Source organism: Andrena cerasifolii, chromosome 12 (assembly GCF_050908995.1).
Source record: "Andrena cerasifolii isolate SP2316 chromosome 12, iyAndCera1_principal, whole genome shotgun sequence".
Lineage (NCBI taxonomy): Eukaryota > Metazoa > Arthropoda > Insecta > Hymenoptera > Andrenidae > Andrena > Andrena cerasifolii.
In genome coordinates, this window is record NC_135129.1 from 8,383,145 (window position 1) to 8,397,204 (window position 14,060).

Here is a 14,060-nt window from a genome sequence, read left to right on the forward strand (position 1 = left end):
CGTAAAGGCGAAGCGAAGGGAGAGAGAGAATTGATGGTAAAGCGAACAGGTCCAGGGAACGGTGGCGGAAAGCAGGGAAGAAGTGCGTGGATCCCCGGGGAAATACATCGAGAGGCTACTTTTCGGGAACGAGCTCGGCGACGTAGTTTTCCAAATCGATCTCTGCGATCGCGAACGAGCCGGCAGGCAGTGAGAATGCACCGTGGCAAAGGAAGGAAAGGGAATAACTAGCGAGAACTAGCGAGGACTAGGCGAGGCGAGCGACGAAAGTGTGATCCTTAGCAATGTTCGCGGGAAACTTGTGAGTTTTTTTGTTCACGTTTCCACGTAGGGGAGAGAACGCCGCGGCCGCTGGTAAATGGCGCGTGTCGATAGTTGCGTTCGACTCACGCTCAACAAGCTTTACCATTTCCTTTGTTCGTACCCGCCCGTTACCGACCAACCAAGCACTAGCAAAGAGTATTTTTTTACGCGCCCCTGCGAGTTAGTTGGAGGTTCCACGGTGATGCGCGATTCTACGCTCGTTATCGCACTGCTCGAGGATAGATTGCTCGTACAGCTTTCCCCCTTGGTACTGTCCCAGTGATTATTCGTCATTCGAACAACGACCGCAGCAAGTTGGCAGCCGCGAGCCGACGAATGTCGTGATCGCTGGCGCCGTTGTCATCGTCGTCGTCGTCGCCGTCGTCGTCGTCGTCGTCGTCGCCTTGGCTCGCACGAAGACCGTCGAGCCATTCAACCGAGTGAGGTGGTATGTTATGACGAGGGTGATTTATCTTTTCGTAGGTGGAACGCTGCAACGGTGGTATTAAGTGTGCAGTGATCACGGGTGACCGAGGAAAGACGGGAAAGAGGGTGGTCAATATGACTCCTATCTTCCTCGTCCTGTTGGTGGCAATCGACCCGATTATCGCGCAGAATAGTGGTGAGTAATCGACCAGAGAAATCTACTTTCCATAACAGACTTTTGCGGACATTGGCACCGTTCGAACTGTTTCGGTGTTCCGAACTGTTTGCCCGATAATTGTGTTTAACGCGCAACGATAGTGTGCCGAGTGTGTTGACGCGGGAACTTTTCGCGCGAAACGTGAAACCAACCCTCGCGCTCCGACGATTACTCGCGACGATTAGAGCCGCGTCTCGACCACTCCAGCCGGGGTCAAGATATTCCGAAACTTTGCACTTTAAACGACGAGATGGCAGACGCACGGATAGTTCCTTTCGAAAAGATCGACTCGACTGGACCGGTCGATACGCGAGTCGCGGGGTCGCGGGACGATCGGAGAGCGTCGCGTTGAAACGCGACGACACTCCCTGACGCGTGTGTACCGCGAAAAATGGGACAGAAAAAGTGAAAGGCGAGCGCCAGAGCAGGCCGCTCTTGTTCGATGTTTAAAAGCTCAAACGCCAACGATGCTTTAATGGAACGGGCGAATTTGTAAATTAACGCGGCGCGAACGACGACGGTATACACGGTACACAAAGCAGCGAGAGGATACCAGGATAGTTGGGCGGCTAGAACTCCCCGGAGGCAGTCGCGTTCAAAAAGCTGGGCTGTCCCCGAAGCCAGCGATAATAACGCGTGCTTTGAACTCGAGCCGCGGTGAAAGAAGCAACATTGGTGGCTACTAGCCCGCTGGCATGAACGTTAAGTCTCCCAATGCGTTTAGTATTAGTGCGCGACGTGCGTCGCCGAGTCTCGCGTTCCCTGTTGCTTGCGCTTCAAGCGGACATGCGTAAAGCCCGCGAAGCTCTCGCGTGGTCGATTCGGCTAGTCCGTTCTGGTCGCTGCCAGACACACTCGATGACATTGCAATCTACATACGTAAGGAAACCGCGTGGATTCCGTCGATCCAGAAGAGACCAGACCCCCGTTTCGAAACGATATGGAACGCGAAGGATGCGGTTCCGACAGCCATTCTATAGACTCTAAGACCCTGCGTTACATTGGATCCGACCGCGACAGACTGACAAGGGAAAACGCCCCGTGGGTCTACCTGTCCAGTCGTATCGCAATCCGCACCTCCCTCGAGTGCAGCGATCCTATATCTTTTCCAGAGACGTCCACGACTACGCGTCTCGACTTCCTCGCGTATCGGTCACGGTCAGTGATCGTGACCGTTGCCCGACGCCGACACGCGACGCGGCGAAGTCTCACTCCGGGATGACGATCCCACATTGCCGCATATCGGCCAATTAATTCCATCGCCCGAGATCTCTCTTTATAAACTCTCTCGGTCAAGCAGTCGCGAACACTCCGCGGATCTCGCCAGTTCGGCCCAAAGCTAAGTCCGCCTGGTAAGGATAAATATTTCACACCATACGGAAACTATAGAGGCGAGAGAAAGGTCGCTCGATAGTTTTCACCAATACCTCGTAGCTGTTATTGACAAGAGATTCGGACCAATTTGTTTCCCAAGCAGATTTCTCGATTCGAATTCAATAGGTCCGTTCCCCATGATTTTGACAGCTGGTGCGAATACACTGGCGGGCACGCGAGAGGCATCCACCCCGCTGCAGTCGCTTTCTACCCCTATCTAATACGTTTCTCATATCCATTGGCCCGTTGTATCGAAAATCGCCCCTCGTGCGAGAAAACATTTAGACAGAAACCGCAGAAAGATTCAGAAAAGTAGGATGAGCTTGGAATCCATAGTTAATGCAGATCAGTGCTGTCTGATCTGCCTGCCCTGTCGGCGTGCACGTCATGCTGACCGTGCTAGTCGGGCTCTTCGTGGAAAGGGAAATAACCGAGGTCCAAGAGCAGCAAGATTTCCTCGGAGGTTCGCTCGCTGTCGCGTCTTCTCGAAAAATCATCCCGGTGGGCGGCAGCGGGACGAAAACTCGGCAGCCGGATGCAGCTCCCGACCGGCTTCCTGTCTATCCATCTATTTATCTTTCTCCGCGGTGACTCGGTCTCTTTTCCCCACATCCCGAGCCCCCACGACCGCTTCGTTTTCGATTTGGTCTTGCCCTCGAAAAACTAGAACCGTGCGCCGACTAGACACCTACCGCCTTCGGATCCTGCCATTCCGACGTGATTCGCGGCTACTCGGCTAACGCGTCTCGGGGTGCATCGAAATCGCGGTTCGCATCGCGTCGCGTTACCTCAACCACGGTGGTTTGCATTTCACCCGAGTTACGCGTCAACGACTTTTCAGAATACCTGCATCGCGTGCATTCTTTCGCCGTTACACACAACCTGCTTCACCGTTCTTTTGCGTTACACCAGGGCAACGCGCTTTCCCTTCTGGGCAACTTTTACGCAAGAAATACAGGCAGATCGAGGGAAACGGAAAATTCACGAACGGTAGAAGGATAGCTCGGAGTGTGGCAGCAAAAACACTCGCACCGTTTAGTGAAATTCCTTGGATCGGGAGGTGCGTTTTGGTGACAGAAACTATTTCGCGATCGTTGGCTTTTCTTTTTTTTTTTTTTGTTCACATCAGTCGGCATCGCGTCGGCGCGACCAGCGACGTAATGCAAGCGGCGGCGACTACCCTTGGTTTTCGGGGTTGAGGGAGAGATCGGACGTTATTTATCGTCGCGTCAGACGCGATAATTTACATTCCGTCCGGTCGCGTTACGGCCCCGAAACCATCGCTTGTGCGATCCCACGCAGGCCGTCCTTGTTTTTATCGGTAATTGACAGTGTAGGTATGTGTACGTATCGACGAAACGAGCGGACGCCTCTGAAAGGGATAGGAACGGTCAAAGCTTAACGCTCAGGGATGCGGCCAAAAAATGACACCGCCGACTGGGCTAACGATACGCGACACCCTTCCGCCATGCCGATTCTCCGTTTGCCAATTTTTCAATTTCGTCCGCTCGGCGTTCCCGGTAAATTTCATCGAACCTCTAATTCCTCGTTAATTGGAAAACCACCGAGAGAGAGAGAGAGAGAGAGAGAGACGGAAGAGGGGTAGCGGGCACTGCGGGCAGCTGAAGGAAGGCACGGAGCGAGGAGAGGAGAAGTTCGTTAGGAGCGTTTCAACTTTCAATTCCCAGCGTCGGCGACGGAAGTTTCGGCTCGCGCGTACGCGAACCGCGGAAGCTTACAACCGGTGTTAACGATAAGGTAAACTGTTCGGACGAGTTTATCGACGCTAAAAAGAAAGAAAGAAAAAAAGCGGGGGCGAATGCGGGCGTCAGGACGCGAGCAACGACTCGGCGTTGCAGGTAAGGAAAGAAGAAGCAAAAGACCGGAGGGGTGAGGGTGGAAAGAGAATGGCGGTCACGGTAGCGGTCGGTCGTATTCGCGGCTGTGGTCTTGGCGAAGCTCGTCGCACATTTCATGGTGTAGGCGAGGAGAAGCTTGTGTGCGAGCAGGTACACCGAAGCTGGTTCGCGAGAAGGCTGGCGGGTGATAAAGTAAAAAAGTTACTCGAGCTATTTTATGGGATCCCTCGACAGGGGGTCTCTCGCGATCCTCGGCTGGCAGGCGGTTGGCAGGATGGCAGGATGGCAGGACGGCAGGAGGCAGGGTGGTAGGAGTGTAGCTTGCAACCACCAGCATCCCCTAGCTTCCAGCGCATCCTCCATCGTTTCGTTCTTGCTTCCTGTCCACCCCCTCGCGCAGGCTTTTACGGTATCGAACGAGTGTCGTCGGGATAAGCTCGACGTTGGCCCAGACTCGCAGCAGGTATCGCACCGATACGTACCTCTGCCAACCGATGGAGACCAGGAGGTAGAAAGGGAGCAGGCGGGCCTGGCGCCTGGCTGCGAGGGTGCCAGGGTGCTAGGGGCCGGGGACCGAGGACGGGGTGCTCGAGGGTTGGGGGGCTGGAGGATGGCTGGCTTAGCCGCAACATTCTCGGGTTTACACCCCCGTCGTGAACTTCCCTGCGGATCTGGGATTAGCCGTGGTTGGCGGCAAAGGTTCGTTCGTGAGTTAAACTGATTTTCTCGTAGCGCGGAACGTGGAACGTGGGACGCAGTAATGCGTGGACATGTCGTCTCGCGATTATTCGCGGTCTGCGTTGTTTCGTCAAACGATTCGCCTCGACGATCGACCGTTCGTCCCGTTCCTTCTGGCGGAGATATCATGCTCGCCGAGACAAGAATAAATCATTGAATAAACCGCGAGAAGTTGGAAAGCTGGCGATGACCGATATGCGACAGGAGCGATAACTTTGCATCGCAACAAGACGTTGAATACCGTGGATGTATCAACGCTATTCTCTTTTTTCCACCGCTCGCTGTGTTTCTCTCGCTTCGTCCGAGGCGCAATTTATGGGGAGTCGAAGTGCAATTCGCTGTTCCCATCCGGTTCGAAGTGTCATCAGACATGCGCTCGCGCGTACGAGATGGACGTAATTGACGTGCCCGTGCATATCCAAGCGAAGAAAGAGCTGGCTGCGAGCGAGCGGGCAGACAGATTCCTAGTGTTCTGCACCGGCTGTTTCGCGTAGGTAGGTATCCTCCGTAACGCTGTTTAAGAATCTCTGGACCATTTCTGGAATTAGCCGAGCTTACCCGTTACCGTCGCTCAATCCGGCACTGGGCAAATAAAAACCTGAAAAACCACTATAGTTTACAAAGGAGTCGCTATCGCGAGTCGTTAGAGCGTAGCGGCTATTAAATGAGTGGCGTAAATGCATTACATTGCATATGCATGATCTTTTCGCGTTTCATAAGCACGAAACTGGGATAGCATCGGACGTGCCTTTCCTCATTCTGCTGCTCCTGTTCTTCTTTTTCTTGGCGGCAGATGGCCACGTTGAAAAGTGAGCAGCAGTCTGCGGGGTGATTTTTACTCGATCTCAAAGCGAGTCCCAAGAGTTCCCGTGCGTCATGTTGGATACGACAGGTTGAGATCCTGATCAACGGATAATATTGCCGAAAGGCCGTACCTCTGATTGAGCATTTGCATTTGCGTTTGCGCGAAACGCAAGTGCAAACGTCCTGTTACGCTGCAAATATTATATGTATAATCCATCTACCGACTCGAGGAAATACCTTAACGCCTTTCTCTCTTTGCGTTTGCGAAATTAACGTGCGACGGTGACGCGACGTGTCGAGACGGAGGCGGGCTAATCAAAGGATAATAGTATTGACGGAACGAATTTACCATCCGCTTATGCAGTTCTGCCAGATGGAAAATGCAAAGTGCCGCTCTCGAAAATTACAATTAATCCGCGGATAGAAATTCCTGCACGCCCCTCTCTTGACATTTTGATTTATTAATCGTACGAACCGGAATTATTCGTTTTGCTGGCGCCAAGTCTAAATTATTTTGCTACTTCCTCCCGGCCCGAGAACGGTTGAGCGGGTGGAAAAAATCGGGGGCGAAACAGCGGAGCGAGCAAATATTTCGGTGGCGCTATTCCTCGGGAAGAAAATAGATTTATCTTGAATAATTAAATTTCGCGGATGTCGGTGAACAAAGAGGCGAGTTCCAGTGCCACTTCCTGGATTGCCATGATAATCCCGCGCATCCTTGCAAAGCTTCGGTTTTACAGCGTCGAACGTGTAACCAGACTCTCGGCTTCTAACGCGACTAACTCTGCTTCCCAGTACATTATCGAGCGAATTTATATCGTCGGTCGAAACGGATGGCCCCCCAAAGCGTGTGGAACATTCCTGAAATTTCGAATATTAAATTTATGATGGATCGCTGCCTTTCGCGCGAGGGTCTGCCACCATTTGCCGGGGGAAGCCGATCCCGCGGGAGATGCGGCGGGAACGAAAGTCGGGAAATAAAGAGGCCGAAGTATAACGTCGTCGTCGTCGGCGGCGGCGGCGGAGGGCAAGATGAACGTTTCGTCGTTGTGCCGCCTCTTTTTCTAAATGCGACTCTGAAAAGGCTCGATCGATCCGTCGTTCTCAGCCCCGCTCTGTTTTCAAATCCGTATGGTGTACTCGTTCTCTCTCTCTCGAGCCATCGAGTCCTGCGACGCTACTATCGTCACGCTACGGTATCGTCCCATGGGGTTCTCTCGAGATCCCATTAACGCCCGTCCACCACGCCGCGCGACAACTTTGCCTTGGCTTCGTATCGCGTCGCATACTTAAACTCGGTCCATTAACCGCACGTACGATTACGGTTGGGTTACTCATCGATTACTATTATAATACGATGGGGGTTCGAGAGGGAAGACGGTGGTGGAAGGCGAGCGGGGCTACAAAACGAAGGCAGCTCACGCTCGCACTCGCGCCGCGGTCCGTTCGCATTTGTATGGACGGCGCGAGACAGTGTCCCCGTTCCACATAGTAGCACCGTAATTCGCAATAACTGCCGTAATAACCGTACCTCCTTGCAGGCTCGAATAATACCGCGGTAATTTCCCTAGTAAAAGTATTACCGCCGCCCTCTCTCTGCCCAAACAAGTCCCTCGCCTGCCGCCTGCGAGAACTCATCGATAGGTAGCTGTTGCAACTTCTGAATGCCGATTTCGGATGCCGAAGATACATCCGGGCGTATCTAACTAACGATTGGGTATGCCGATTGAAAAATCCGCGATAACTTGGAAGCATCTCGATCGCCTTAGTGACTACTAGCTACTTTCTCTCCTCTGACTTCCCGCTCTTTCTTTTGGGTTTTTTTTTCGCTGGAAACGTCAGCCCCGTAGTAGTAAGGTCAACGCTTTCTCCGGCGCGATGGTTTTCCCCAGCCTCGAGGCACACTTGTCCGCGCTCAGGCTACATTTTCAATTTTACGTCACGTCTGTTTTTCACGCTACTTTTTCTCCCTTATCGGGACGCATCTTTCCTCCACGCTTCTATCCCCATCTGCTCCACTCGGCCCTTGTACGGAAACTGCCAGCACGCAGTAGCTCTCTTAAAGTTGTCTGCCGGCTGTCACTGGTAACGTGGCATTTGCGCAGTAACTTTTCTTTTCGAGCTCGCTACAGGATCGGGTTACAGAGTTACCCAAGGCTGGTGAACGGGGTTTGAAAAGTTGTACTTGTAGCCGCCAGTGAAACCGAGCAATAGGAGCGATGTCGTTTGCAGGAGCGAGAGCAAAACGTGGGGGTGGTGCTGTCTTGGAATTTCACCGTCGAGGTTTCCTACCGAAGGGAACCATCTCGCGGCTGGACGGATCGATGACGCGTACCTCTGCCCTGCTGATTCTGAAGATTAATCAACCTGTTTCCTCGGCGCAAAAAGTCAGTCGCCTTTCCGACCGCGACGCTTAAATTCGAAAGGAGAGTTTGCGCGAGCCTCGACCTCCGACGCTGTTCAACGTCTCTCTTGGCTTTTCCAACCTGAATAGCGGAACGAATCGATCGTATAACCATCGAAAAGAATCGAACGCGAAGGATCGTCGGCGAGAGTGGATTAAACTGAGCGTAGAATGCGATTTGCACCTGATGCACCTCGACTGGAGCAGCCAGCGGAGTACACGCGGTCTCACCTTCTCGCCTTCTCGCTCTCCTATATTTTTATAGCCGGGCGATCGAGATCGCCCCGTATTTCCGCTCGCGAAGCTACCAGGCCAGTGTCCTTGGCGAAATTTATAACCAGTTTCCTTCTCCTTGCTCGCTGGTAGCGCGTGCTCCCTGCCTCCTGCCCGGTCGTTTCTTCGGTAACACGGGAACGTAACTGCTACGACGTACGGCACATACGTACCTGTGCGAGGCAGTAAGTTTGGCAGTCTGATGGAGGCACCGATTGGCTTTGACAGAGTGGAAAGCCAACTGTCTACGCTACGGTGTCCTGTTTCAGGGACACGCGCCGTCTTCAGTGGGACTAAGTAACACGTACGTGTAGTAGAAACTGAATGAGAGGCGAGATACACCCTCGATACGACCCTAAATCAACCTGAGTTCCTCATGTTCCCACCTCTTTCTTCAACGACTTTGTCCCGACGCGGCGTTCGGAAGTTGTTTACCTTCACGCCTGGAAGATCTGACCCAGATTCCTATTTCTTTTCCATCGACTGCACGACGTGTATGGTCAACGAAATACGAGAACTCGGCCAGCTGGTCAGCTAGGCGTGAAGGTAAACAGGTGTCGATCGCGTGGGGACAAGGACGTTGAAAAAACGTGGGAACATAAACAGGTGAGGCTCGCTTAGGGTCGTGCGGGGTGCGTATCTCAGCTCTCATTCAGTTGCCGTTAGTCCCATTGATCGGTGCACGGAAGCCTGAAGTGAGATACCGTAGAAGCCACAGAAGGATAGCTGTTTAAGCCCAGTGGACGGGTCTTACTGCCCCGATCTAACTTCCCACGCACGGGGCTAAGTGGATAAAACGCAAGCTCCTTTCGGCTCTACCCGGAACGATGAACCCCTATTGAAAGCACGCGTGGCGGTTGGCGTGATCAGGACACAGGAACGGAAATACGTTGAACGCGGTCCAGGAAAATAGAGCACGAAACCGTTTCGACTCTGGTTCTTTTCAAGCGAATCACACACACCGACGGGACCGCTGCCGCATTGAGAGATTCGCGTCGCATCCTACGCTTTGTGAAAAAGGAGGCGCGGTGAATACCTTTGCCGTGAAACTATGGCCGTGCAGTAACTGCTTCGCGTAGCTAACGAGTAATCCGAATCGCTCTTCTCTGACTATTTCATTACGTAAGCAGAGAAATATAGGTAGCAGGAACCCTTTCGTCGAAATGCTCCCCTCTGACGATGAGTGTTTGTTTGGTGCTCGTTTGATTTCCGAGTTAGCTCTGACGATCAGTCGACTACCCAGTCGTTCTGGAGACGCAGAAGACGAGTCAAGATTTCAGGAGCGATCGAGAAATCCAGTCTCCTCCCGCCCAAGGACTTTTTTTGTATTTCTGCATTCTGGTGCAAGTCAGCCGTAAAATCGGCTTAGCCGTGAGTTCACCGCAAAGAATCTTACCGAAGGAAAATTATGCCCCGACTTGCACGCGGTTGACCCTTACGATCCATTTCCCTCTCTCCTCCTCTCCTTCTCTCGCCTGGCTCTGGCTTTGCCCGAGAAATCCTCGAGCTCCTATCTTAACAGCCCATCTATGTTGTCTCGAATAGGTTTTGCGCTTTTCTCCTTCTTCCTTGCCGCCCCGGACTTTGCCTATTCCTTCCCTCGGCCCTCGAGAGAACTTTATCGCGGACTTTAACCGCGCGTTTCCCTTCCGACCGCGAGAACTCGGAAATCGTAGGGTGCTATTTCCACTTTGTCGACGATAAAAGTACTCCCCCTCGGTGTTTATCCCGTTATTTTCTCTGTCTATCTACTTCTGTCATTGATTAGACCCTCTTAATCGTCCTCCGAAGCTGTTACACCTAAACGGTCGCTCGAGCACGATCGTTACCCTGGCCCGAGGGAGCCGTCGTGTCTGCGTTTCGATAATTGGAAAGGAAATTTTAGGCGGTGCCCGTACCGTTAGTCCTGTCGCTTATTCGCTTCCGTGAAAGGACCAATTGTGGTTGCAAAGCAAACGATTCTCGTACCTTCCCTTCTATTTTCTTTCCCCCTTTTGGCCGATGTAATTCTTGTAAAAATGTCGCTGCGTTATTAATTAGACGCGCCTGCCAATCAGCGCGAGAGGCCCACACCTTTCGTGCAGCCTCTAACGAGCTACTGTCTGAGTAGCCAGTACGCGGGTTCGTTTGCCACACGATCGCTTTCCCTCCTCCGTCTCGATTCCCATCGTCTCCAGATGCATATTTCTCTCTTTCCGACTGTCGCGTTTCCAGACCAGGTTGTTCACAGTTTCGCAAGTAGAAAGTAGGGAAATTAAGTGCTAACTTTGAACTTCTGCGCGTGGTCCGGTTCAGCGCTTCCGTGTACGTCGAGGAACTGTGTAAAACGTCAACGCCAACCAGTCGCGCACTCGAATTAATTGCAGTTTTGCAAGGCAAGCAACATTTTGTGCCACGAACTCCTTGCGCCTAGGGTCGCGCGAGTCTTCGTTTCGTTCGGAGAACTCAAAGGAGCGAAAGATTGGATGCGAATGTTGAGCCAGCTGGATATGGGAAATCGAAGCGTTTCTTCCAACGCTTGGAAGTTCGAACATTGCCCGGGCCAGCTTGAAATTAAACGGGCAAGAGTCTTTTGCCGTTTTCGTAACTAAATTCCCCCCAGGAAACCGATCTTACCCACTCGAATGCGTTCCTCCTTTCCAGGAGTGATCTCGCTCGGATATCCAGGAGATCCTTGGCAGCTTTAATTACTTTGCTTAGGAGAAACGTCATCCAATTTAAAGGCCGGCATGAGAAATTACGGGAGAAAGTCTTTTATCCCGTGGCACGGAAAGTTCCGTTGGATCGGTAGGACGCTGGAGGATAAGAAATGCTGGAGACGCGAGGTTGGCCGGGGAGTAACGCGTGAGAAGCGATTGCGGTGGATTCGGAGGACCAACGCGTATTCGTTCGATTGAATCCGTTTCTGTACAGTCCGAGACCTTAACAACTCGTCGCCTTTTTATTCGTCGATGGGCGTTCAAGTCTTCGGTAACCACTCGAGAGTTGCGACGTTCCTGCGACCCAAGACGTAAAGCTCTTCCGTTTAATTGGGGAAACGTGACGACGGATAATGACGAACCAGTCGATCGTCGACAAGAGAGGAAAAAAGATCAGACCCGATCCCGTAGCTTCTCCGACTTCTTTGTCAATTGCGCTTCTAACGACGGCTGCACGGTCTTTGTTAACGATCGGCGATCGGTATTCCATCGCTTCCTCGCAGAGGAATAACCAGTGATCCTGGAATGCGACGGTTTATCCCGTAATGCCAGACTAGCTAGAACCAGTGGAGATGAGATCAGAAGGCCAGGTCTTTTACTCCGGGGGGGGACGGAAAATTTCGTGTGTAAAATGCGAGGGGTCGCGGAACAGAGACAACAGTTGGGGAGGAGGTGAACGGAGGGGGATGGAGAGAGACAGAGAGGGAGAGGAAGAGAGTAGCTTTTACGCGTTTTATCCCTCGTGGCATGCGTTGCGGAATCCCTCCGTTCATGATAAACGATCGACCCGAATCCAGGCTTTCGCATCTCTTCCCTCGCGGACCAATCTCGCGGAGAGATTCTCTTGACGGGGGTCGGCCGCGAGGACGCTCAGGCACAGATTAAAATATAGATTTTATTGTTTTCCGGGTGTGTCGTACGCGCTCACCTACGATTTATATGGTCGTTACTCACGCGGCTCGTTCCCCCGAATCACATATGTATAATAATTCATCCGCGATACGCGTTTTATGAGATTTTCTATTAGATGCGCCAGTTCGACATCGATAGCAAATTGCACGTGGACGGTTGGCCCATCGATTCGCTTCGATTCGATTCGTCTACGCGATGTGTAGGGCCGTAAATTATCCAGCAAACGCGCCGCTAAACGCGACCATGTCCCCTGATAGATATTTGTCCATCTGCGTAACAGAAAAACAGGTGTGCCGCCTAGCAGGGCACTCAGCTTGGAACCGCGAGCGCGCTTTCAATTTAGACAGGCTATTTGGAAGGTGCTCGCTGGCCGCATTCTCTGTGCGATCCTATCGATAATTTAAACAGCGTCGCGCGTCGAGGGGAAAGCGGGAGTTAGCCTCGCGTCCAGCCGCGGTTGGATAAACCCAATTAACGAGTGGCACGAGAAGTCGGTTAATCCGCATCGACCAGATTCTAACCCCGATCTTGCAGCCACGAACATGACTGTGCACGCCGGAGATTCCGCATCCGAGGAGAACGCGAGACGCACGTCGCTGCCAGACGATTCTCTCTCGAATCGTCGTCACAGCCCGCAGCTCGTTCCACTGATTAAACGAAATCAGAGGTAATCGGAATGCGGGTGGAGGATCGAGCTGCTCGTTGGAGCATTTGTTGCGACCTACGATCGACCGTGTGCAGGTCCCCGTTAAAAAGAGCGGGTTTCGCGAGTATTGCACCGCTGCAGTGGCTGGTGTCGATGGAGAGTCTCGTTGGCTGCGTGGCAGTGCGTGCTTGGTGTGGTTCCCGTTCCTATTCGCGGCTCCTGTGTATTATGTAGGCTAACGCAAGGCCGACAAAGTTTGATCGTGGCACGCCAGCACTGAGCACCACACCACGTACGGGGGTCGATCGCGTGCCGAAGGTTACGTCGTCCACGCTCTTTCAGAACAACCGGCTCCTCGCTTTTCCTTCCACGACCCTCGCGCTGCCTGGGTCGACGTCTATGTACGTGTATATGTATCGCGGATGGTGGCTCTGGTACCTGTGCTTTCCTTTCCTTCCCTCTTTCTCCCGGGCTGGTCCCCTCATCCGCCTGTTGCCTTTCTCGTTTCCACGTTCTCTTCACCGGTGCCGTTTTCTTCCCTTCCCTTCCCTTTCCTTTGACCGCGTCGACTCTTTACCCGTTTAGCCGCCGTTTCCTTCTTCCTCCATCGCGCATCGGCTGGCTCCGGTACGGGCAATCCAACCGACGCTTTATGAGAAAACGTTGAAGAGCTCCTTCGCTACCGGACGTGCCTCGTTGCTGTTATTACAACAGAAACCGCAGCAGCCATACCTTCCGACGCGATTAGAAAGGATGGAGGACCGCTTGGCGCTTGAAGCAGCGCGGCGCGGCACGAGAAATTACACCAATTTATGCGCCCGTACAGCGTCTCGAGGGAAAGTTAAGCGGGATAAGGGAGGAAAGGAGATCCGGCTTTTCCAGCACACGCCCGCCAGCTATTACTTCCTTCGGCAATCTTCCAAAAGCGTCTTTTATACGTTTCGAATCTACGATACTTGGCTTTGTTTCCCCCCGCGTGCCAACACCGCTTTCTAATCTTGTTGCAACTTCGTCGGGGATCGCACGTTTTCGGTCTCTGCCACGATGCACGATGTCCGGAACGGAGATTCGGCGCGAGGCAAAACCGTAGGTACTTTCGCGTCACGATAGGTACAATACGGAAAGAGAGAGAGCCAGATCGAACGCCAAAGTGGATTAGCTGTTGCGCGGAAAAGTCGAAGCGATCGCCAGGCGATTTCCTTCTGCGGCTGCGGAGTTTGAAAGTATTTGGACACGAGGCGGAAGGTTGAAACAACCCTGCGCCGTAACGAGGATCGAGAAACTGCGACGGATCAGTCTTTCTGCTGGCAATTAACCGAAGAGGATTACGCGCGTACTACCGTGCACGAGGAGTATGTGTGTATGTACATTGTACGGTGGAGCAGCACGCTGGCGTAGGTCGTGT

General features: G+C 52.8%; 1 protein-coding gene across 6 annotated transcripts in view; it reads left to right on the forward strand.

Annotated features, from left to right (window-relative positions):
• Lar (tyrosine-protein phosphatase Lar) overlaps positions 1 to 14,060 on the forward strand; it is a 219,864-nt gene that overhangs the window by 35,151 nt on the left and 170,653 nt on the right. For all 6 annotated transcript variants that reach the window (XM_076823994.1, XM_076823999.1, XM_076823997.1 and 3 more), the window contains exon 3: positions 787 to 925. In XM_076823994.1, coding sequence (XP_076680109.1) covers positions 865 to 925 — 61 coding nt within the window. In that variant the 5' untranslated portion in view covers positions 787 to 864. The remainder of the gene's footprint in view (positions 1 to 786; positions 926 to 14,060) is intronic.